This window comes from Falco biarmicus, chromosome 15 (assembly GCF_023638135.1).
Source record: "Falco biarmicus isolate bFalBia1 chromosome 15, bFalBia1.pri, whole genome shotgun sequence".
NCBI lineage: Eukaryota > Metazoa > Chordata > Aves > Falconiformes > Falconidae > Falco > Falco biarmicus.
In genome coordinates, this window is record NC_079302.1 from 6,032,064 (window position 1) to 6,053,498 (window position 21,435).

General features: G+C 40.3%; 3 protein-coding genes across 3 annotated transcripts in view; 1 reads left to right on the top strand and 2 right to left on the bottom strand.

Annotated features, from left to right (window-relative positions):
• HSD17B2 (hydroxysteroid 17-beta dehydrogenase 2) overlaps positions 1–2,800 on the bottom strand; it is a 33,911-nt gene extending 31,111 nt beyond the window's left edge. The window contains exons 1-2 of the mRNA XM_056361248.1: positions 2,642–2,800; positions 1,820–1,922 (exon numbers count right to left, since the gene is read on the bottom strand). The gene's annotated coding sequence lies outside the window, so the exon portion shown is untranslated. The remainder of the gene's footprint in view (positions 1–1,819; positions 1,923–2,641) is intronic.
• SDR42E1 (short chain dehydrogenase/reductase family 42E, member 1) lies at positions 1,025–4,474 on the top strand. Its single transcript, XM_056361244.1, has 3 exons — positions 1,025–1,129; positions 1,494–1,595; positions 2,848–4,474. The coding sequence occupies exons 2-3, from the start codon at positions 1,528–1,530 to the stop codon at positions 3,953–3,955; spliced, it is 1,176 nt and encodes a 391-aa protein (XP_056217219.1). The 5' UTR covers positions 1,025–1,129; positions 1,494–1,527; the 3' UTR covers positions 3,956–4,474.
• PLCG2 (phospholipase C gamma 2) overlaps positions 4,196–21,435 on the bottom strand; it is a 70,488-nt gene continuing 53,248 nt past the window's right edge. The window contains exons 26-33 of the mRNA XM_056361243.1: positions 21,003–21,105; positions 19,818–20,027; positions 19,080–19,225; positions 17,918–18,032; positions 16,558–16,725; positions 15,842–15,930; positions 12,284–12,468; positions 4,196–11,491 (exon numbers count right to left, since the gene is read on the bottom strand). Coding sequence (XP_056217218.1) covers positions 11,449–11,491; positions 12,284–12,468; positions 15,842–15,930; positions 16,558–16,725; positions 17,918–18,032; positions 19,080–19,225; positions 19,818–20,027; positions 21,003–21,105 — 1,059 coding nt within the window. The 3' untranslated portion in view covers positions 4,196–11,448. The remainder of the gene's footprint in view (positions 11,492–12,283; positions 12,469–15,841; positions 15,931–16,557; positions 16,726–17,917; positions 18,033–19,079; positions 19,226–19,817; positions 20,028–21,002; positions 21,106–21,435) is intronic.

Below are 21,435 nucleotides of genomic sequence, written 5' to 3' on the forward strand. Positions count from 1 at the left end.
CCATACTGACAACAGACGGGGAAATCAGCTATGACTGAAGGATGCCCTCCCACACCAACACCGCAGCCACACAGATGCAGCAGCTCTGCGTGGTCAGGTGCTACAGCACAAGTTCCACACTCGAAATTACTATTTAAGTCACAGAGATTCACCAACCAGAAATCATAGCTAAAATAAAATAACCTTTAATTCTCTCAGAATTATTTTTAGAAACTGCTTAGTTTTAATTCTTGCTAGCCGTCAATGTAAATAAAACCACAGTATAACGTGGCTACTTCTGTCGAGGTTTTGCAAAACAAAAACGTGCGTATTTTAGGTGGTTTTGACACTGAATCCACTCTGTGAGCTCTTTCTAACGCGCCCCAAGCGACTCACGCTTCTGTAAAAGAGAAAGGGAAAACACAGCAGAGCAGACTTTGCCCGTGCCGCTGTTTCCCCGTCACAGCCCTGTCACACAGCTCGCAGCGGCTCTGGCGCTTAGCTCGGCAGCCATCCTGCTCGCTCTCCCACCGCCCAGAGCACGTCAGCCCCTGCTCGAGGCGCAGGGGGTTCGTCACGTGCCACTGGCGGCACCGGGATGCGAGGCAGCTGCATTTACGGCGCCGAGACAGCTGCGAGGACACGGCGCAACACCTGAAGGCTGCTGCAGCCCCTTCACACCAGCGTGTCCGACAGGAGGGCCGCCAAAACACCCCAGGTTCGAGGGCTCTGTAGCCACCAGGCCCCTCCCAAGCATCCCGGTGCCCTGCCGAGCCTCGCAGCCCTGGGCTGATGTGCACAGGCACCCGCCGAGGGACAGCACAACCACGGGCTGTGACACGCCAGAAAGGCTCGGCTGTAAAAGCCAGCCAGGGACTCCCTGTTTCGAAGTAGATCAGGCTCAGAACCAAGCGAGGCTGAGCATCCTCAGGCCCGCGAAGGGGAAAAGGAGCATCTTCCTGCCACACCAACGGACACAACTCGGCCAACCCCAACTAGCGGCCATGTTTTTAACGTCATCCGACGCCTCCCGAGCGACTGCCCGCCACACCGCCCCCCGCCGCGCCCCCGCCGCCCTGCCGCCATCTTGTGGCGCCGCTCCCGCCGCCGCCCCCCGCGCCATTTCCCGAGCAGCCCGGCGGCCGCGCAGGTAGGGGCGGGCGGGCGGCGGGGCGGGCAGGGCCGGCAGGGCCCCCGGGGTCCCCTCCCGCCGCCGGGCCGCCTCTGGGGGGGGGCAGGGGCCCGATCCCGCCCGTAGGGCCCCGCCTGCAGCCGGGGTACGCGGCGTAGCCGCTGAACGAGGCCGGGGAAGGGAAGCTGGATTTGCCTCTTCCTGCAAGTTACAACCTCTGCTTTGAGGAGTACCCGGGCAGAACGTACGGCTGCCTCGCCCAGCAGGTGGTGAAAGGAATGGCTTCAACCAGCCCGTGAAAGGGATCGGTGAATAACTGGATGCATAGCGACACGAAGACTCCAATTGATTTTAACATGTATATTCACCATGTGTTTTGTAGGTCAGTTTCCTTACCTAGTGCCACAGGAAAGAGGATGGAACCAGAAAGTACTGCCAAGGAGACGGTGCTTATTACTGGAGGAGGTGGTTATTTTGGCTGCCGGTTAGTGCATTCAATATTACTACATAGAAGAACAAACATAAAAGACGGCTGCTAGCAAGGCCACAAAATCCACCTGTAAAAGGGAAAACTGTGGGCCCGGGATGCCGGATCCAGTTCATCCCATCTTGGGTCTCAGGTCTAAGCAAACATGTTACTCTGTTTCTCATGTGGGTGCGTTGCTCCATTTCCACACGCTGAGCAGCAAGTGACTTACAGATATTTACCTGTCTGGTCACCTTTGGGGATTTAGGTCATCAGCTTTCAGTCTACGCTGAAGAGCAAGCCTACACTTGCACGCGGATCTTCCTTCTGGCAGTAGGCTGTGGCCTGCAAATAGTTACGCACATGCTTAGCCATATAGATAAATACTCCAGCTGCCCTCTGCTCTTAAGAATATATTTATTTTTATGGACAGTGATGTTTTAGGATTAGAGTTGTTAGAAAGATACGTATTTAAGTGAAATCCATTTCACCTTGCTGTAGATGGCTCTGCAGGCTGCGTAAAGAAAAAAATACTATTTTGTGCCCTAGACTATCTTCTGGAGTACCTGCAGAGTGACAACTGTTTACATAAGTAAGAGAGATTACAGTCATGACCAAAAAGTAAATTTTGTGGTGGGGGGTGCAGGGAGCACTCTCAAAAGAGCAGACTTATGCTCAGCTTTTTCCTCCACTATCTCCCCTTTTAAGCATTATAGAAATATAACAGTTGTAGGAAAAGGGGAAAGGAATACCAGGTTTATACTTTGTATCAATACCTGTGTTTACAGTGACTTGGGAGTAAAATGTAGACATGCAGCAAAGTATTTATACCAGCTTAGAAGTATCTTGCTCGTTATCTTCTCCATAAATTTCAAACACAACAGCAAAGACCAACCTGTTTTTCTAAGAGAATTAGGATGGCACAACAGCAGTAAGATAAAACCAGTAAAAAATACTTGGCTGCAGGTTTACATCTGAAAGGTTTGCTATTGCTGATCTCTAGAGGACAGAAGCAGAGAAATAGCTGGGTTCTTCCAAAAGGCTGCTGAAAGCACTTTAGTTACCTCTATTCTGAATTTTCCTTTAGAGCAGTTCTGCTTTTTTTTCTCTCCAAAGTATTGATGGAGTGTGACAGAGACTCCCATGAGAAAAAGAAAGGGAAAAAAAAATCAGTATTAAAATAGTCAATAGTCTTATCTTACCTCCAGCTGAAATGTTACATGCGTTGTTATTCTATGTATACTAACATATGGTTTCTATCATGTTTTAGATTAGGTTGTGCTATATACCAAAAGGGAGTTGATGTGATTCTCTTTGATGTCGCGAAGCCACTTCAGACCGTGCCAGAGGGAATAAAGTTCATGCAGGGGGATGTCTGTCACCTGTCTGAAGTGGAAGAGGCTCTCAGAGATGTAATCTGCGTATTCCATATCGCTTCCTATGGAATGTCTGGCAGGGAGCAGCTGAACCAAAAACTTATAGAGGATGTTAATGTGAAAGGAACAGAAAATGTCATCCAAGCCTGCAAGAGCACAGGAGTGTCGAGTCTGGTTTATACAAGCACATACAACGTGATATTTGGAGGCCAGATTATAGAAAATGGGGATGAATCTCTGCCTTATCTACCTCTTCACCTTCATCCAGATCACTACTCCCGGACCAAATCTTTAGCTGAAATGAAGGTGCTGGAAGCAAATGGTGCCAAGCTTGGAAACGGGAAAGGTGTATTAAGGACTTGTGCTCTTCGACCAGCGGGCATCTATGGGCCTGGAGAACAAAGACATCTTCCAAGAATAGTCAGTTACATTGAAAGGGGATTGTTTAAATTTGTATATGGAGATCCTCTTAGTTTAGTAGAATTTGTGCATGTAGACAATCTAGTTCAGGCTCATATCCTTGCCTCTGAGGCCCTCAAAGCCAACAAAAAGCACATAGCTGCAGGCCAAGCCTATTTTATCTCAGATGGCAGGCCTGTAAATAACTTTGAATTTTTCCGACCATTAGTGGAAGGTTTGGGTTACAAGTTCCCAACTTGTCGTCTTCCTCTCTCCCTTGTCTATTTTTTTGCATTCCTTACTGAAATAGTTCATTTTCTTGTAGGACACGTTTATAACTTTCAGCCTCTCCTCACTCGCACAGAAGTTTACAAAACTGGCGTCACACATTATTTTAGTATGGAGAAGGCCAGAAAGGAGCTGGGGTATGAGCCTCAGCAATATAACCTGAATGAAGTGGTTGAGTGGTTTAGGTCTCGGGGATGTGGACCGAAGCCGAGGAAGTATACTGTTGTGCATCTTATCAGGGATGGCGGACTGCTTTTGCTGCTGATTGCTGTGATGGTCTCATGGTTTCCATCTGCAGTCGCATTTTCACTCTGAAAGATGAAACGCTGAGTATGGAGGACAGAATTTAGTTACGCTGTCTGAGTAGTCTTGGTTTTGACAGACAACAGGTAACAAAAAAACCAACCAAACAAAAAAAAACCACCACCACACATTTGTATCATTCAGTTTTGTCCCCAAGAAACTGAACTGCTGACTAAAAAGGTGTAATTTTTATACATAGTTTCTCCTCAAAGTAAAATTCATCAGATCACTAACAAGATGAAGCTCAGTATCACTGCAAACAGCATTTTATTTTCAGGTACAACAGCACGCTACAGTGAATGGAACAAATGTTTTTAAACTGACCATTCTTCCTCTTTGATGGGATTATACTCTTGATCCCTGCCCTTTATTCCTAAAGAGCTTGTGCTACATGATCCAGAGGAGAATAAAGTTATTCTTTGATTACATTCCAAAACCAAATTCTGCTTTCCAGGTTGGGTGTATATATGCCTAACCAAGATTAACGATAAACTGCTAGACTATAAATAAATGTGTGCGTTTTTAAATGAATACATTCTGGTGTGCTTTTCTGAGTTAGCTCTGTAATAATGACATTTCTGGAAAATGCACAATGGTTAATCAAAGTTATAGCAAAGTGCTTGAAGCAGCACAGATTTGTAGATTTTTCTAACAGTAAAATATGCCTGTTTAAAATGAATGAGCTAGCTAAAGTGCATTCATAAATAAGACCTATGATTTTTTTCCCAGCATTATTGAATGGTTAAACAAATAATCCAAAGACATTTGGTAAGTGATTACATTCATGTTCCACTATTTATAAAAACATTTTTAGCCTTTAACAATATTTCTTTAACAGCTGACACCATTTGAATAGAACTTCAACTTTGTAGTAATGATAAACACTTGATACAATGGAACTCATAATTTTGTGAAGTTTTTTAAGAATAGAAAATAAGACCTTGTTAAGTACAGGTCACTACTGTCTCTAACTTCTCCCTCATCTCTGTCAGTTTTATACAGGAAAAGATACTGAGAAACTTCACCTCAAAACATGAAATCACGAAGTTGTTTTCCTTTAACCCATCAGCATTACAGTTTCAGTACTTCTTGATGAAAGGACAGTCCAAGAAGTTCACACTTCTCTTTAAACTTCCATAAACTATTCCCTTTTAGTAGTTGAAACTACACAATTTTGTGTAAGTTCCAGTTACTTCAGTTGTTAAACACTACTGCAATTTGAATAGGGAAGTGAGGAAGAGCCAGTCTGCTGTACTACTGCTAAAGGATTCTCAGAAAACAAAAATGCCTCAATAGAGAAACCAAGCTGAAAGTCCACTGCTACCCATGTTCAGAAGATGATTTTTGTAGTTAATAATGAGCACTATTTTTTCACGTAAAGTTCTTTTCCCAAGAAGTTTAGCTTTAAAAATATTAAAAAAAAAAAACAAAACACTATTGATAACTACATCTTTTCTTTTGCTTGAAATCTGACTTTTCTCCTCTACATTCCCCTACCAGTTTGTACACCATGAAAGAAACCAAGTGTAATAGTTCAAGAAAGAACTCAATTTGTTGGGTTTTTTCCCCCTTGTAATAGCAGATAAACTGAGGGGGCCTGTGGCAGTGGTGTTTATGTAGCAGGAGCCTGGCACTTCTTTATAAGGAGCTTATGTGCCTCCAACCGAGTGCTGATGGCAGAAGGGCCACTTTCCAGAAGTCATTAATATACATCATCATAGTCTGCAGAAAGAAGCAGCCTTCTTTTTAATAAAACAGCAAAAAGACAGTCGTGACCTCATGAAAGCATTGACCCGATGTTCTCTTTCCAACCAGCCCTGTTTTTTCAAGTGAAAACCACTTGGTTATTTTCCCCTTTAAATTCTCTGGTTTTGACTCAGCGTTATCAGAAAAAGATTAAGAAATTTTAATGCCAGCAGAAGCAACCAACAAAACCAAAATGTGCAAGAAATTGCACAAGCCTGTTGCACACAACCATAGCATCGTATTTCATACTAAGTCTTGTAAAAATCTCTTTTTAAGATATGGAACATAACTCCTGTGCCCAAAGAGGAATTCCTTCTGCTATTTGTGATCTTTTTATTGGCAAAACTCAGCTACCGCCATTCATAATTATCTCAATGGTGAGGTCGGGCGGGGGGGTATCTGTGAAAGGGTCCTAAACTCATGAAACCTAAATCCACACTGTTAGTAGTGGCTGAGGTTAAAGCCCCGGATAGCTTTTGGGGTACAACAACAGAAGAGGAAGCTCCTGAGAAGACAAAAAACCCAAACAAAACACAACAACAACCCCCCCCCCCCCCCCCCCCAAAAGCCAACCCAACCAACCCATGAGGACCAGAACTCCTGCCAAGCTCAGCACACAAACCTTTTCATTTCTCTGGAGCCAAGGACGGAAGTTTTCACTGATAACAGACTAGGAAGCGCTATTCCGTCCTAACAGCCCATGACTTCTGCTTCAGCACGGGGCACTAAACCGGGTACTTGGTAGGAGAAACAGGCAGCAGCTTGGCAATGGCTACCCCGGACGCCATCAACAGTGTACTGTATATATTCATTAATTCCCTGTCATTCAGCTCTATCTAGTAAAAAAAAAGCAAAAAGTCTATAGAATTTAGACTATGTGACTATATGTCATATAGAATATATGACTACAGAATAGGTGAAGGATACTTTTCCTCTTTCCAAAACGAAAACAGGAAATCTGTGGCTTAAGGAGATACTTTAAAATTGCTTGAATTTTACATACGTATAAACCCAGCTACAGCTGCTCTATTTTAAGTATTTTACAGTGACAATTCTCTGTCCTTCCTGGGTTTTTGTTTGTTATTACTACTCTTGCATGAATAGCTGAGTAAATTAAAGGCAATTAATTCAAGTGTTGTGTCTGTTTCCAAATTTTAATCTATTGCCTGTTTTCCTGAAAGTGAATTACCAGAAATGCATCTAAAACCTGAAAAAGCAGAACTGAAAATACAGCACAGCTTCACTTTTTCTTAGTCCTCAAAATTATTTAACAACTGATAGGTGCCTCACTATAAAGAATTATGCAGATGTTTTAAGTGGATAGTTTATGAATCTTTTGTCAGCTGCTTGATCTCACATACACAGCAGGCCAAGGTAAAAACTTTGCCAGACATAAATGGACCAACTTAACACTTCTAGTGTCTATTTAAATATATTTTAGAAGCGTAAAACATCCTTAAAGACATCCTTTTTAGTGCTTTCTTGTAATAGACCAAACCAAACTTTTCCTTAATTTCTATTTATTACTAATTTCCACATACATTCAACAACACACTAGCTAGTATATTTAATAATTTACGATGTGATCTTCACAGAAAAGTGTCCTGAACACTGATAATTTACACATACTGTAAAAGATCTGGGGATTAAATTGCAATTCAGGAGCACACAAGTGTTAAGGGAACTACTTCTGCTTTATTTTATCCAAGTTTATGAGTCCCTGTTTTGCTGGGGTAACAGCTAAGAATGTAGACTAGCAATGAGTAAAACTGCACTTTAAATTCTTTTAAAACTAATAGCTGTACATGTTTATTAATACTGTTATGGATCAGACAAATTTGGCTCCCAATGAATTCTGAAGGTTAATTTTCATTATATTTAATTTCTGTTTCTAATGATATAAATGGAATTTCAGTCTGCAACAGTCAGCTAATTGGACTGCACTTAGAAATCCTGACACTACTACAGCAGAATTCAACAGCTTGTACTTCAACTTCCATGCCTCATTCTGATTTTTACAGCTAGTTTGGAGAATTCAGAGATAATCACTGGTACACAGCGAACGCCATCTCACCATCTAGAAGGTTAGTTTGAGAACTGCAAAGCTAAAAAAATATTTGCAGCAGAGAAACTTATAGATGCATTGGGGTGGGGAAAAAAAGTGATAATATAGGCAACAAAACACCCCAATGAAACAATTATTTTTTTTTACTTCAGACCTCATGCATGCCAGCACCCACAGATTCAAAGGTGATAAAGACCCTTTGGCACATCTGCTGGCCTCTGAGAAGACTTTGGCTTCAGGTACCTCATATTAATTCCTGTTCAATATGCATATAATTTTTATCAAAAGACCGAGAAAAATTTGTTTCCAAGACACCCAACAATGAAAAAAATTACAACATAAAGACAGCATGCATTCACTCAGCAGCACCTCTGCCCATGCAACCTTACAGAAAGTGTGCTGATACAGTTTTACAGTGAACATCAAGATTATTGTTCTTCCAAACTACTACAGACTTAAACTTTTCCTTAGGTCAGACTTTACTGTTTGAGTTGATACAAATCTGATGCTCAGTAGGGCTGAAGTTTGTATCTACCTATCACCGAAAAAGGTCGCTTAAGAGTTGCAAGTTAAACACCATCTTTGACCTTTTCCTTCCACCCTGCTTGTTTGCAGCCAGATGAAGTGCAACACTAAGCATGCCTATGGAAATAATGTCAGTTCATCTTAAAAACACAGAAATGCCCTTCTCCAGCCCCTTGCAGAACACACCATAACACACCAGCAAACCACTTTTCAATAAGAACTCACTCATACTGCCTCAAATGACTGGCAAAATTCTTTACATTCAACAAGCAATGTTTAAACAAAGCATCTGGCATCATTCACATCACCACTGAGATATCAAAAATTATTTATTAAAATAAGTTATTTTAAGGATTTAAAACAGTTTATATAAGAACACAAGAATTTAACAGATAACTTCAAAAAATTTATGTTTCCCCTCTAGATTATAAAATTCGCACACACATTCAAACCTACTTTCATATTAAAACAGCTGCAACTGTGAAAAAGTTGCTACAGTCTGCCCTGACAAAGAATTGAGAGATGAGATTTTGGAGTTCAAACACAGAATGCAAGAAACAAGTGAAAAGTTCATACATAGCCTTGCCGTCACTTGCAAGTCAACAAAACAGTCAATGTGGTTATTTTCCTTCTGAATACAGAGTAACATTATACTCTGGGAAAAAGTCCTACTGTAAAATGAAATGCGTTTTCATAAACACTGAGGGAGTACCTCTTATAACTTTTGACATCTCATATGTGTGGAGAATGTGCACAGGACTTTTCAAAAGACTATAAAATGTGCTAATTCTTAAATTTTTGCACAGCAGCAGCACAAGGAACCCCTGTGTTCATCACACAATGGCTGTCCCACGTCAGGAATATACACACCAATGAAAGAAGCCAGGACAAATGGACAATTTGGTTATGTCTGCTCTGGAACTGAGCTCAAAGCAAACAAATAAAAAAAAAATTCCCCACAAAACAGAACAAAAAACCCACCACAGCAACAGCCTCAGGCTCTAGGGTTTGATCTCCCTAAACCCTAGCATCTTGTAGTCTCCTGGGGTTTTTGTGATCAGTCCACACCTAGCTGGTACTCAGCTGCCTGTAAATCCTGTCCCAACTGCAGCAACAATCTCAGGACCTTCCAGACAAGGCTCTGGGCCACTTTCTCTGATCAATACTGACAACACAATGTTCTCATTAAATGAGAATCACGGAGGCTGTTGAATGAAATGTATAGCACAGGGACAGATCGTATGACAAACTACCTGTGTCCTGGAACATGCTATAAAATGCATGCATGCCAAAGGTCCCCCCTCAGGGAACAGCAACTGAATCATCCCAGACATCTGGACGCTGCAGATTAGCCCAGCTTTATGCAGCAGTCTATGTTACAGCTCCACCTCTCAAATCCACAGTTGATGTGATTTTTTTGTTTGTTTGAGGGCAGTTTGCACCCATTTAATCCTCAAACAGGTCAATCACAACTAGGTACTGAAGAGATTTCAGGCAGGAGGAAGGAAAGCAGAGAACTGCCTTTAACTTTGCTCTCTTCTCTTTCTAAGTTGGGTGATTAGTAGTTAATTTCTTTATAATAAAACATTTACAGAAACCCCACCCCATTGTGGGACACACTATTATAGCACTTTCAACTTTGAGAGGAGACTGTACTACAGAGCAACCAAAACCTCAAGGGGTTCCTCCAGCATCATCTTTGAACGCACAATGACATCAATTAAGTGCCTCTTGAAACAACAGAAGTCATACAGCATGGGGAGCAAGAGAAAGTGAAAATTGCCGAGGCAGCTTCATCAGGCCATGGATCCCAAATCCATGCAAGTTTTCTGTGATCAGAAATACAGCACTATGTACGCAGCATTTTATGCCTCAGGCAGTCACTTAGACAGAAAAACTGAACTCCTCTGCACACATTTGAAAGTCAAACATATGTACAGCAAAACTCCGCTCATGTAGAAATAAAGCAACTAGGAACTTGGTAGTAATACCATAGTGCTAGCACAAAGAACCAACACACAATGACAACTGGAGCTAAATATGCCATCGAAGGACTTTAGTTCTGCTCTGGCAGGAAAACACAGTTGCTAATCTAACAAGTTTTCTCATCTGTAGCTCCATGTTCTTCATTTGATTAAAGCCGTTAAGAATGATGTACCTCTATATTTGTGCATACTCTCATTCTTGGATTAGATACATTTTGGGAAAATGGTCTGCATTTACAGAACACTATAATTTGATGCTATTGTCTAAGTAGGACTGCAAGATTAAAAATTGACAGTTCATTAAAAAATTCATTTCTAAGCACATTAGCAGCTGAAAGGATTTGCAAAATGATACTATACCAAAGTAAATGCTTTGCAGAACTTGAAATACCTTTCCTTTCTGCAAACAAAAGGATATTTCCTACTGCATATCTAAAAACTTTTCTTTCCACTGCCTTGAGGTTGTAAACATAAGTTCGCAGGGGCTATGAACACAGGTTCACACATCATTCCTTTCTTAACCTTTACAGAGAGATCAACAGGAAAAACACAACTACAGTCACAGAGGATATTTGGTTTCAACAAAATTAACGCATTTTCTAGTTCTCAAAAATGTAACAGAAAACTTTTAACAAGAATACAGTATGAGCTATCAGCTGCCCAAAGTATTTCATACAGTATCAGAAGTACAATCTGCTGCTGCCTTGGGCACTGCAACATACATGACATAACAATGCTGGTGTAGAAGTGTTTTTACAGCATTTAATAAATTAAAAACTCACTACCAGTTAATCTTAAGGAGCCAGGTTGTTGAAGTGCTGTGATTCCATGCATGCAAATTGTTGTGAATGTCTTATCTATAGCCTGCATACACAAACATAGTAGATGATTTATACTTGTACTTCAGGTATTGATAATGAGAAGTGAGGTCTATCCAACCGCATGCCCTCAAATTTTAAAAATCTTGAATACACAGAAGGTATGCTTTGTACAGAATATAAATTATCAGGAATTTTAAAAAGTTTTTGTTATAACAAGAAATTATTAAGGAAACCCATCTTTCCTCCTCCTCCTCTTCTTCCAGTCTTTCAGTCTGATGAGACCGTCATTGAGTAGGATGACCAGGATAAGTTAATTTTTCTTCCTGAATTGCACCATAAAGCACGCATCAAAGAACGATTGCTTTAAGAGTAGAATTTGCTGTTACTGACTTTCTTCTCCTTCAATCTTAAGGGGGGGAAAAAAGGAAAAATCAAATCTACTAGGAATTTCTCAGAGGAAAACAGTCCACCAAGTTCAATTTACTTAGATATGCACGCGAATAACATATCAGCAACAAGCATTGCAACTTTTTTCCTTAATAAATGGGAGTAAACCAGTGATTCATGCAGCTATTCAGCACACATATAAAAGGGTAAAAATATTTAAATAAAAAAAGTCTTCCTCCTCTCCCATCTTGAGATCTTCTCAAGACTTCCTCCTGGTACATGAAGCCTCTGCCTCCCTCACACCCAGCCCAAAGGTGGCAGCAAAGGAGAAAGATCCTTCCCCTGAGCTTTGGATAACGTACAGACACTTTAATGACAATTCTATGTTGTCACAACTCAATACTGTTTTTATCTTTTGTGACATGTGTATCTGGAAGCATCTTCTGTAACCACACATCTAATATGCTAATGACATCTCCAGAGGCATAACTTTGACGGTGTAGAAGCGAGGCGTTTATTTGGCTGTATATACTTCCAGGCTTTCCTCCTGGAAAGCAGGAGAAGAGAGGAATATCGGCTCACAGGACGGCACGTTTCACTGTGAGCTCACTGAGCAGACATTTCACAGCGTCTGCTGGCCTCTAGCGGCTCACAGCCCAGCCTTGCTTCACCGCAGCCTTTCCTTGGTTCAGATGGACTCATTGTACTCTCACCACTCTTCAGATGCTCATTTTGATAAATCTGAGATTACTTTAGCATAAATCATGTCTAGATAGAGCTGCCTTAGAAAGGAGAATGATAATCAACCCACCTGCGGTTGCACGTCTCTTGGTATATCTGTAGTTTGTGTTCATTCACACTGAATTCTTTTAATATAGCATCTCTGTTAGGATTCCTTAAATTCATATGGGTGTCGTAGAGGAACAGCTGGTTATTAAGCTCCTCCTGGCGCTTCCGAAGTTGCCGACATGAGGAATAAAGTTCTTCTTCACTTTCCTTCAAAATAATATTGGGATTCAATGTAACTCGTAAGACACATACCCAAAATGACACAGAATCAACAGTTAGGGGGATTCTTTTGTTTTCCTAAACACATTCCATTAGCTTTATAGAACGTTTTATAAAATTAGTTTCATAAGATATTTCTGGAATGTTTACGGGAAAAAAAAACCTAACTCAGAAAGCACGAAAAAAAACCCCTCAGCCTAACAAAATGGCCAGCTATATCCCCTAACAGGGGCAGCAGGGATTATTCCAGCGCAAGTCGTGAAACGTGCACAACCTGAACACTTCCACTGGAATATTTTTCCCCACTAAAGCATGTCAGTCTGTTGAGGAAAGGACAGCAAATGGTGTATCATGATGGGTTATCACACTAAATTTTAAAAATACTTTTTAAAAGGTTTAATTTTTTACTCTTCCATCATATTTGTGTACTGCATGACATACCACCAGTCCTGGTGCTTTCCTATTGAAATCTAGACTACAGGTCAAAATACTGGCTCGTAAGTAGGACCCCTAATAGCAGCAAGTACTCAGATGACCAAGAAAGAGGGACAGAGCCTGTGTTTCTATGTAGCTATGGCAATTCAATACTTGCAGAGGAACTAAGTGAAGAATAATCTGCAGTGTTTGAGTTTCTGTTGTTGTAGGTGGTCTTAAAATATTCCAAAGCATAAAATAAAGATGATCCCTTTCACGACTTCAAAACTTTGGATGCAAAAGCTGTCTCCTTTATAGAGTTACTAGTGGGGAATAGTACTGGCAGGATTGAAGTCTTAATTTTCACATCAGCAGCAAAACAAGATACTCATCCTACAAGAAATGACATGCAATCAATAAATGTAATAAATCCAAATATTTTCAGAGGTGGCATACAAATAAGACTGCCTCCTTCTGCACTCAGTCCAGATCTAGGAAAATGGATCGGTTAGCAGCGTACCCAAGAGGTTTCAGTTAGGGCAACAAGACCCTCTCCCAAACCTCATTTTTCCTCCTGAAATACATTCCTATCCAGGTATGGGTTGAAGCAACTGAAACAGCCTCAGTGCTATGCTGCTGATTAGGATTTTAAAAGTAACGTTTTTTAATTATTATTTTTTAAGGGAAGGAACTTTATATTCCCAAATCGCAAAGGGAAAAGCAGATTGCCAATTACCAAGTTGCAGGTGTAATCAAGATGCATATGTACTACTATTCGTTCTTGTAAATAAATGTATCCACAAAGCTAGACTTTAAAACTCCATTTAAGAACGTCCACTTCAATCTTTACGTTAAAATATATACACCATCGAGGCTGACTGTAATCACAAAACGCTGAAAAGATACACACACTTTCTGAAGCAAGTAACTCAATTTTCAAGTAAATAAGACACATTCCTAAATCTAACAACCACCTCAGTGTAGTACAATTTCTGCAGTGTCAAGAAAACTATTTCACTTCAACAGAACCTGCATAAGGCCCCACTTAATTCACAAATGTGCATGCTTACATCTACAATATTCTTGCTTCTCTATTCCCAAGAAATTCCAAGGCCATCTGTAATTCCCCTTTTATAATTCTGTATTTCATCTCCAAGAGTATGCAGATGGACACTGTATATAAACAGGCCTGTTATTAAATTATATCATTTTATAGAGGGTCATCATTTAAAGCTACGGGCAGAAGAACAGATGGAGACAGCCTTGATCTTTTCAGATGCTTCTTGAATAGATCTGGCAAAAGAAGTTAATCAGACTTCTAGAAGTTGATTAACTATGGCAAGTCTTGGTTTCTTGCAGACTGCCAAACACAAGAGAAAATTTTCAAAGTTCTCCTGCCACTGCGTTACCACCCAGAGACATCAGACAGTGTAAAAATACAGAGTTGTGCTGCATCTTCATTTGGCTTAACAAACAGAAGGGGCTTCAAGAGTGCGAAATGTGCTACTGTCAAAGGACTTGGTACTGACAGATGGGGAGGCATACTGCTGCTCTGAGCCACAGTTTAAGAGCTACTCCTGCCCCAGGCAAATGATGATCTGAATTTCTGAAGAGAAACCACGGCAGGAGGAAATCACAATATATCTACAAGTGATGTCTATGCTCAACGTATTAGGCAACAGCAAGTTGTTTCTCAAAGGCAGCAAGCCAAAAAATAGCAGTTTATCTGGCCTCCTCTATCAGCCTCGTGTCCGTGAAATACAAGCCTTTTAAACGTTATCTTCTCTCTTGTTTACACACACACACAGACACACACACGCTTGGTCTCAGCTTCTAGCTCTGTCCTGCTCTCACGACTCTTTGCTAGCCAACAGAAGGAACCGACCACGGCTGCCAAACACTGTCATTAAACACAGTTATTTTACATCATGTGTTATAAGGTGGCTTTGTAAAAACCTTGACAAAGGATGTTTGAAAAAGGCTGCCAGTCCTCTGTAAAGGAACATGTGACTGAATTCCATAATTTCAATTTCAGTGTATGCAACTGCAGGTGCAAATCCCTCCAGAGACATAATGACTTACAGTTAGCTGAGGCTGGTGTTTTAATCAGGAAAAATCATGTACACTGGTGTGAACTGCAACGTAAGCCTGAATGGTTGTAAAAGACTACAAATAAAAGGTTGGACTACTTTTTTCTCTGAATCTGAAGGGTACAGGAAAGCACCCTGAAATACCCACTTCCCAGAAGAATCTTTAAACTTTCATCACACGGCCTCTACACCAGTGTATTTAAATTACATAAAATCTTGTTGAGATAAGAGTCTGAGAATAATCCCGCTTAAATCAATATATACAGCAACATCTCTGGAACACCAACAAATGCTGTTCACAGATCAGCCACTTCAATGCCAGGCTTAATGAGCAAGAACGCATCATTATTTTTCCCCCCTGCATGTTTAAAAATACTCATTCTTCAATTAGGTGTTTGAGAGAGGCTGAGAAGAGCAGATTCACACTTCTGCAGGAACCAGAATGTCTTCTATCTGATGGGTTGTTTATTTTAATGAAATACTGGGAGAAATTACTGCCTTCTCTTCCTAAAGTTATTTCTTTTTATGTAGGAGCTTTAAAAAAAATATTACTCTGTGAAGTCAAAGCTGAATTTAGCTAGCTTTGCATGGCATTAGTCAGTTAAAGGGGAAAACTATGACCATGCCATTAGAGCAAAAACTAGTGGAGGTAACAAGGCTTTGTTAGTGTGTTATTTAACAGCTACATAATCTGTCCTCCCAGAGGGAGAGTAACTCAACTGGCATTACTGGTCTTCCCCAGTACCTGCAGAAATGCCTGACAAAAGCACATCGACACAGAACAGGAAACTAAATCCTCATTTCCTGGTTTTCACAAAGAGCTGATAACATGCACAAAAAGGCCCAGTGGTACTCACCAGAACTTGTTGCATTTCACAGTGAACCAGAAGTGAGGCCAGCTCTATATCTTCACTGTAGCCATTCTTGAGAGGAACTGATCTAAAACCTGGCCAGGGGGAACATATAGAAAGGACAATTAAGAGTCAAGGCAAAGGGTCATCTGCAGTTACAACATGGTACATACAGTCCTGAGGGCTAACAGATTCTTCATCGCTCAAATGCTCCACTGTTGAGAGCGGGCTTTGCTATGACAATTACAGGGAAGCAAAAGGCAAGAATGGCAAGACTGAGAAACACAGATTTCACACGCTCCTGAAAACTAAAGCCAGAAGCAGAGGAAAGCAGAAAACTTACTCTACATAGGTCCACATCTAAAATAATTAACAAAACAAATACACTGACACCAAAACAGAAAAAGAATATTTCCAGATTTCACTCAGAGCACATAACCCCGTTGCTGAAATGGAGTATGTAGTAAAGACAGTGCAAATTATTCTACATAATGCTTTCCTATCTCAATTTTTAAGAAGGAATTTCACGTGGGTGAAAGGATTGGTTTAAATACTTACACGCTACATACCCAGTATCATAACAAACAATGCATTAAAAGAACTCACATCAAAAGAGCACTTGGCCTTTGGCGCATTGTAGCTTCTACTGAGAGCAGTCACAACGCAAAAATGCTGAACAGCATTTTTCTGACTTAGCCCCTTATTATACCCAGTGATCTCACCTGATTTTATTCCTTTTATTGGGAAAGTGGCATGTGCTAAGAAATTGGGATCGCTGAACATATCTTCCTCATAAACAACAAAGCGCAGAAATGCTAGACTTGGATCATAAACTTCAAATTTCACTTGCTCTGGACAGGGTGCCCAAACTGGATTAAGGCCATTGTCATCTGTAATGAAAAGGAAACATTTGCAGTATGAAGCAATAACTTCCCTTCACTCGCATATGGGTATGTATCCCAGGACGTTTTTTAGGGATACGAAGGCCCAAAAATCCTATTTACCATCCGTCTCCTTTTGTAACCTTGCTTCAGAAGGTTGGTATTTGTTTATTTGGGAAGGGAGACAAGAGGAAACTTGGCAGGGATAGAAATCCATGAAGAAAAGTATTATTTGTATTTAAAAATATAAAACCTTCTTGGACATGTATTTGTAAAAGAAAGACGCTATTTCATTGCTCATATTCATAAGCCTCATGCTCTGTATCAGAGTACAAGCATGAAAAGCACTGGGAACACTGAAGTACAACGGCCCAATTCTTAATAAAACACCAAGTAATTTGGTACATGTGACACAGCCAGGAAGTTTGCTCTCTAAAATCTTGGTCACTTCCCACAAAAAGTTAAAATCAATCCTCCTCTCTGAAGTACTGATGAACCACAATGCACATTCTGCTCCTGATTCTGTCTTTATTTTCCACTGGTATCGATGGTTTGGATAATTAAAACCAAAGCCTCTTGTTTACTAGAGGAACACTGCTGCATCCAGAAATATTAAATGGTGAAATATCAAGGGGCTGAGATACTCTCCCACTTCAGTGCACTTAAATGAAGCTCATGTACACACGAACACACATCCTTCACCCAGAACTCACCAGGCGTGAGCTTTGATCAAACCTCTATTGCACTGCCAGTTATGCTACTTTACAGCCCTGTATACCCGAGCTGTCTCAGTCTTAGAAGCCAAGTTTAAATAAACATAGTCTAGATCTCACAGTAGGAACTCCCCCTTTGGGCCAGACTTTTGGGAACTGACTAGCACTGTTGGAGGCCCTTTCAGCACTTTCTTAAAATATGCAAATAGAGAAACATGCATAGGCAAAAAACACAACCGAATTTTCTTTACAAATTGCAACAGTATTTTTTTTTCTGAATTTGATATACAATAAAGTTTCCCAAAATTGGCCCTGAGGCAAGCAAAAGAATACTACTGTATGACTCACCAGTCCAGAGCAATTAACTTATTCCTCCCTGTACATGTTGCTGGCCAGTTACAAACTCATGGTCACCCTCCACCCACTATATTTAAAGACACTGGAAATATAACCATATCCCTACAACACCGAAAACTGCAGATACTCACTCACAACTGTTGTCTTGAATTTGCTGTTATCGTATTCAGCCCCACAAATTTCTACTTCTACAAAGGGACAAGCGATGCTTCTACCGGGTTTAGGGAGATGACGAGCACCTAAAACCTGCAAAAGCAACTGTAAATTATAACCACCTCCAAAGGAAACTTAGCGCCGTTATTTCTGTACGGAGGACAGCCTACAGAACTAGAGGGGGTAGGGGTGAAGTCCAGAAGAATATGCATAAAATACACACTCCCTTCTCTTGAATATGTTTGCATGTATTAAACATACTATCGGTGACAGCAGTAATAATATCTCAACATTGTTTGGGTAACCCAATGATTTTCATTGTAAGATACTGTAGCTGACATTCATTACACACAGTATGGAGTTCCAGACCAGGCCTGTAATGTAAATTTTGTTACATTTCCTCAGTCTTTATTACATATCTACTTTATGACATTCCTTTATTCATTTATTACATATCTATTTATGACAGGCACATTCACAGCCCCTGTTGACCTCTTCTGTAAACTGTACTGAGAAGCAGTTCAAGTGTTTCTTCTTTCTCAGAAAATGTATTTTTAAAGGACATCTCTTAATGTATAGCAACTGAGAACAGAAACAAGTTCAATTCCTGTTTGGCACCAGATGACAACATGGCATAATTTTCAAATTATAAACCCATCTCCCCATGAAAAATGATAATGACATTCTGATTAAGTCACAGTGTACTAAATATGATGAAGGGAGGGATCAACTCATTATTTTTAATGCTTAGTTTCTGTTTTTCATTACAAATATCTTTCTCCCACACTGGAAATCTCTGAACTAGTTCATCTGCTGCTAACCAATCTTCAACAGGATCTTCCTATTGAGAAGTCAATAGATTGGAAATGCAAGTTAGTTAATTTGGAATTTTTATTAGCAATTATACAAAATCATCCCAGGATTGTGTTTTCAGTCCTATAGCATTTGTTTCATTAGCATGCTGAAAATACATATTTCTTTTCAGGAACCAGTGAAATTAGTTTTATTCTCAAACACACTGACATTTAGAAACAGTATTTTGACAATCTGTCAGATCTTGCTCTGAAACATAATAGCTTTATTTTTAGTTTTATAGATATTTATGACTTGTAAAAAACATAATTTACAAAAGAGATTTACCCTCACTGTCATAATCATCTGCAATTTCCTCTTCGAGTCATTTGGCATTGGGTCATACTCTTCATTTCGCATGCTCTCTGGCTGCAGAACATAGCCAGTGCGTCCATTAAGTGAAAACAAGGCATGGTTCAATTGCATGTATTTATCTAGGGAGAGAGTTAAAGAGTCACAACAGAAGATCCCCACTTGAATAACACTAAGGAAGTACCAGACTAATGGCTCCTCTCTAATTCCTTCTGGTGGCCACTTTATCAGAAAGAGCTGGGGAGAGAAGTTGGAAGACTGTTCCCTTCAGTAACTGAACCTGACAGGTCATTTCTCACCAATTTTAATCCGGATAAGCCCATCTCCATTCACAATTAGTTTGCTATCAGCGTGTCATAAACCAGCTGGCCCTTAGCATAAAGTTAAGCACAGCCTTCCCTGGGGCTGAACAACTGTTCATCCACTTGAAACTTACTGTAAATCTCTCTGCTTGCTTATCACAAAGAGATCAAGGTGAAATAAACTTTAGAGTCTGGGGGCTAGTTAGGCTCAGACAGGCCTTTTGGGGACTGATCTTTGGGAACAGGTGATCCACATGTTCAAAACCAAACTTTAGTTCTTGTACATCCCTTCTTCAGGGAAGTACAAATAACTAGGACAGCCACAGCAACTATAACGGCAGAGAGGCCAGAAAGGGGTTTGTTTATGGTGAAATGGAAGATGGATTAGATCCTTTTTTAAAGGGAATATTACCTGGAGTTTGGAAGTTAAGGGCCACCATCTGGGAGCCACAGAGCCAGAGGCGAAATGGGTCATAGTTGGACGAGTCAACCCTCTGTCCTTTAGGATAGACACGTGTCAGTCCCTTCAGGTTGTATTTCAACAATTCAACTGGCTTTTGCTTAACAATACTCTCTGCCTTAGTTTCCACAAAAGAACGGATTTCTTTGAAATCAGGATTTTCTGGACAAGGTAAGGAGGAAAAGCAATGGTTACTAAAGAAAGAAAGAACTCTACATTTATACTTCATTTCTACTAACACTTTGTTTTACTTTGTTTCACTTTGTCCTTTAATGCAATAATTGGCACAATTCTCATGCAGACATGGCAAATCGGTTGAGCATCAAGTCTGAAAGTTAAAAATGCCTGCTGCCACATGCTTTGCAACAGGGTAGAGAAGAGCCTATTGTCATAGTCTCATCTCATCATTGCTAACAATGTACTTCTGACCACTATAACATATTTAAATGAGACATCTTTTTCTGGGTTTAAATATGGAGAAGAAAGGATGAGCCAGGGTTACCCAATTCCTCAAACAATTACTATAATTATTATAATGTCTTAACCACACTGACAGCTTATTAAAAACATTTGCAAAGAACCTTAAAGAAAGAGGGCACATCTGCTGGCTTCTCCAGCAGCAATGACACACGAAAAAAAGGAGTAAGTAGTACATATTTCAGTGTCAGATTCCACACCCGCACTTACACAAACCCCAGGTCTCATTTATATTATGAAACCATGTACCATTCCAATAGCTTACATAAATGGCAAACAGGTTCTTACAGTAAAATTATATAATACACAGCAAATTCATTTTGAAGGTTTTTACAAACAAATTGCAAGTGTTCAGCCTAAGTTTTTCATCTCAAAAAATTCAATTGATACGTAACTAGTGAGCCTCCCCATGAAAGACACCTACGAGAGCATGCCTCTAGTTAACTAGCTAGAAATTTGTGACAAGTTTTTTGTGACTGTTGTATAGCATCAAGTTCCCTAGTGCACAATTTCAAAGTGCCACTGAAAACTGCACAAGTGAGGCAGAATTTATTTTCCAGTAGAAAAAGGATAGATTTTATCTTCAGTTCTAGAATTTCAACTAACATCTGTAAAGATTCTAGAAAGGGTAAAATTCAGGTGTAATATTAAAGGAAATACCTAAATTGTCCTTGGTTTTGCTTGTTGGCTTGCAGTAGATTACCAGATCAGATAATTCAATAGCAATCAACTGATTCTTTTCCCAGTATTTCCTCCTGTTCTCCTGTAAAACATAACAAAGTTTTAGATTACAGGTACACTGAGTATTATGGTACCCTAACTCCAGGGTATACTCTAATGAAATGACAAAGCCGATGCATTCTTTGTTGCCCAGATTCCTATCTGATACTTTATAGCCACTTGCATAGTTAAAATGTACTTTTAAGATCCAATTCAGAGAACAGGCTAACCAAATGGGTTGGGGTTTTAGTTGTGTTGGGTTTTTTTGGGGGGGTTGTTGTGTTGGGTTTTGGGTTGGTTTGTTGGGGTTTTTTTTTAAGTAAGTGTTTCAGTGCTTCCCTAATCAGTCCTTCTCAGAATCCTGGCAAGATTT

Coding starts and splice junctions, on each gene's coding strand:
- SDR42E1 (XM_056361244.1), top strand. CDS start 1,528: ATGGAACCAGAAAGTACTGCCAAGGAGACGGTGCTTATTACTGGAGGA. Junction 1,596..2,847: donor GGTGGTTATTTTGGCTGCCG/GTTAGTGCATTC, acceptor ATCATGTTTTAG/ATTAGGTTGTGCTATATACC.